Source organism: Triticum aestivum, chromosome 7D (assembly GCF_018294505.1).
Source record: "Triticum aestivum cultivar Chinese Spring chromosome 7D, IWGSC CS RefSeq v2.1, whole genome shotgun sequence".
NCBI lineage: Eukaryota > Viridiplantae > Streptophyta > Magnoliopsida > Poales > Poaceae > Triticum > Triticum aestivum.
The window spans coordinates 209,170,569-209,174,403 of record NC_057814.1 but is presented as its reverse complement, the minus strand read 5'-3'; the positions used below and the strand labels follow the sequence as shown (position 1 = coordinate 209,174,403).

The window sequence follows — 3,835 nt, the reverse complement described above, 5'->3', positions numbered from 1 at the left end:
CCGATTTTTTGGCGCCGGCGGCCGAAAAATCGCCTGGGAAGCCTTATTGGGAGCGCGGTTGGAGATGCTCTAAACCTCGGAACTTTTAGTGGATCGAATGTTCAACTGGTAATCTGCAGAACAGGAGTCGAGCACAACTGCATTTGTGGCGAACATATACTCTGACTTCTGTTATCGTTGATAATGGAACCCAATCCTTTTCGAGGATCGTATGGAAAACAAAAATACACTCTGATCAGCCTGTTTTTAAAATTGCAGCTCGGATCATGAATCCCACAGCACAGGTGAGACATTACACAAATCACACGCTTTCTTTAGTACCAACACAGTACACAAACAAATAGCTACACATATATATTAACCAACGGAAATACCAAGAAAAAGGAGACGAAAAATAGGCTCCAAAGCCAGTGACGCCATGACATCACTGACAGTGGGACCCGGAACGCAAGACACAGACTCATTATTGAGACCACCTGAGTACGACACACATACGACTGCTAGCTAGACCTTGTACGCAGCTACGTCACGTACAATGCACCCAGGCGACGACGACGACGACCACTCACGAAATACGCCTACACATACGGATCCAATAATAAACGAACTGGGTACGGTGCCATGGCATGCCAGGACACGCGCACGGAAGCCAGGCAAAGGCTAGCTCACGGGGCACGATCGCACCCGCGCGCATCAACTCACTCGGTGGCCTTGTCGGCGTCGGCGGCAGCAGCTGGTGCCTCTGCCGGCACCGCCTCGGCGGCCGCGGGCGCATCCGCAGGTGCCTCGGCCGGTGCTGCCTCCTCCTGCACTGACGACGCTTCGGCGGCGGTGGCTGCGGGCGCTGCCTCCTCCTGGACCGGCGCCTCTGCCACCGGCTCTTTGGCCTCAGCCTCTGCCTCGGCAGCAGCAGCAGCTGGTGCTTCTGTCTCTTCCGGTGCTGCCTCGACGGCGACGGCAGCCTCCACTGGTGCCTCGGCAGTTGCTGCTTCCTCCTGCACTGCCACAACGGCCTCTGGGGCAGCGGCCTCCTCCTCGGCCGGTGTCTCCTCTGCCACCGGCTCTTTGGCCTCAGCCTCGGCAGCGGCTGGCTCTGCCTCTTTGGTCTCGGTCTCAGCTGGAGCAGCTTCTTGCTCTGGTTCCTTGGTCTCGACCTCAGCTGGTGCCGCCTCACGCTCCACCACTTCGGTCTCTGTTCCCTCGGCAGGGGCAGCTTCCGGCTCTTTGGTCTCGACCACTGCCGGCGCAGCAGGGGCCTCCTCAGCGGCGACGACCGGCTGGACTGCCTCGGGCTCGGCCTCTTTGGTCTCTGCTGGAACTGCCTCCGGCTCTTTCGCCAGCTCGGTCACGGCCGGTGCAGCAGCTTCCTCCTTCACGGCCTCCTGGGGAGCGACAACGGCCGGCTCGACAGCCTCCACCGCTGCCACCTCGACTGTGGCGACAGCCGGCTCGACAATCTCCACCGCTGCCACCGTAGTCTCCTCGACAACGACGACGGCCGGCTCGACAGCCTCCACCGCCACCGCGGCCGTCTCGACAGCCTCCACCGCCGCCGGCGCCGGAGCCTCCTCGACGGGCATGGCGTGGGTTGCGGCTTGGACCTGCGTTTACATTGACGCACGTCATCATGTCAGATAACTATCTACGCACCGTACGTCTGAGCAGGTTGCTCGTGCCAGAGATCGAGGTGGCACCATGGCAGCAGGACAAAAGCTACATGATCGAAACACAACGAAACCATAATAATGCATACTGAGCAGTGTAGATCTCTACCTGGACGGCGGCCATTGGTGAAGAGTTCTGAGTCGACCGGTGCGAACTCCGACGAGCTGATGCTAGAGCTCGGTTTGGCGCGACCGGTCAGATCAGAGTACGCGATCGACTGTGTTGTGTGAAGCAATGTGCTGCGGTAGAGGGGCTTATATAGTGGCTCTCAGGGGCAAAACGGTCACAAGATTCACAGCCAGGATGCAAAAAGCAAGCCGCCCTTTCTCGTCACGCCGAAAAATAAAATGAAATCGAGGAATCAAAACACCGATCTGCATCATTCTGATCTCACGGGAATCTGCGCCCGCGTACAGGAGGACTGGAGGACTATACTATTGCAGCTATACGTGAATGCAAGCAAGTTGCGTACGGTGATCAGTGATCACTATGTCGAAATTAAGGTGGTGGCCACGCATGCACGGAAGCTAGGGTCCAAACTGTTGTGTTAAGAGTTCAGATTACCCAGTTTTCTTTGAAATTTATGGAGAAAAAGGCCAAGGGAGAGGGCTGGCAAGGCCACGAGGGCAAGCGTACCTTTTGAGTTGTAAAGAGGGGGCCATCGCGCTCAGTCACACGCATGCATGCACCGACCTGATCAATGGTACTAGTACATGTGTGCATCGCGTCACGTCCCTGCACGTTCTACAGTGCCAGCCTTGTATCCTAGTACCACTAGCCTACCGCTGGTCCAGATCGGCGCAAAATAAATGCTGGGCTATAATCAGTCGATTTTTTATTTGTTTTTAGGGTATTTTTATTTGGTTTTTGGAAGGGCTAGTATCTAATAAACCAGTCAAAAAAATCACCATTCGATTTGCTTCTTGATTAATCTCATCACTCTCTTGTGGTCACATTTCTTATCCTTCGACACGAATTAAACTACTCCCTTTCATCCATCCATATTATTTATCGCTGCTTTAGCCCAACTTTAAATTGGAGGTATCATTCTAAAATTATTAATTCTTTCTCCAATTCGACAAATCATGTCACCGTGGTTTATGAGGTTTTCTTTATTCCTTCTCATTTGATGGCGAGGTCTTCTAATGATAATACACTGCAATTTTTCTCTTTCTCTTTTGTTCTTGTTTTCATTATCATGTTTGGGGAAAAATGTTTTCTGTCTGTACTGTTATGGTGGTTCGATGAACGCTGGTTTCTCTGTGTGACACTCTGTCTGGTGGCTTTATTTATAAAGTCGGGTATATGTCTTTTCTCTAAAAAAAATGTTTTCCACTTTCCACTTTAGCGTTGCCTTGCTCGTTGTCTCTGGACTTGCTTGATTTTTTCTCATCGTTAAGGCCATTGACTAGTGCACAATAATTTTGCAAATAAAATAAATCTGTTCGAGAAAGAAGAAGATCAAATTTGACACAAGAGCAATGAGAGATGAATTAGCAACATTAGTCATTTACCATCATAAAACAAGGAAATGGTTTTGCTACCGCTCTCTCTCTTATAAGTCTACGTCAGTTGTGGTCGGGATGACTGGTGGTTTCGAGATCCTAGAAAATGGGTACTATCAGACTAGGTGAATTAGAGAATAGACTGATATTTGTTAGCATTTTGACCTTTCGTTTCCTTATCGAGCCTATCTGAAATAGAATTGAGTAACTCTTGATCCTGAATATCAGAATATGAAGGGTTCTTCGGTGTAAGCTTTCGTCCTTGTGTCCTCTTTATTCGTCCCGTCTCCGTCGACGCTCGTCGCTGCGCTGATGGTGTTGTCCCCACCTGCAGCCTCAGAGAAAGTAGAAATACGACTAACACTAAAAAATGCAGGCACCTCACGATTAGCAAACACGGATTTTTTTTATGGGGATTGCAAAGGCACAGAGAACAGGGAGATCGATATATCTCGGTTTTCCACGGCGCACTCGATGGTGGCGTAGAGACAATGCAACTTGAGCCGAAGAATGTGCGCTCGAATGCCGCCATTGAAGGCCGTGACATGATCCCTATAGATCGAGTGGTGCATATCTTCTTGGTAGATGATCAATAGATCTGCAGTCGAAAGGGGCGCAGCCACCTAGAGCTACGTGTAAGAAAAGGCTGACCGTGTATGTCAAAG

At 51.1% G+C, this 3,835-nt stretch overlaps 1 protein-coding gene across 1 annotated transcript; it reads right to left on the bottom strand.

The window, feature by feature from the left end:
- Positions 1-292: 292 nt before the first annotated feature.
- LOC123164946 (fibrous sheath CABYR-binding protein) lies at positions 293-2,026 on the bottom strand. The gene is made up of 2 exons (XM_044582565.1): positions 1,774-2,026; positions 293-1,601 (listed from the first exon to the last, which is right to left on the bottom strand). The coding sequence occupies exons 1-2, from the start codon at positions 1,786-1,788 to the stop codon at positions 699-701; spliced, it is 918 nt and encodes a 305-aa protein (XP_044438500.1). The 5' UTR covers positions 1,789-2,026; the 3' UTR covers positions 293-698.
- Between the last annotated feature and the right edge of the window lie 1,809 nt (positions 2,027-3,835).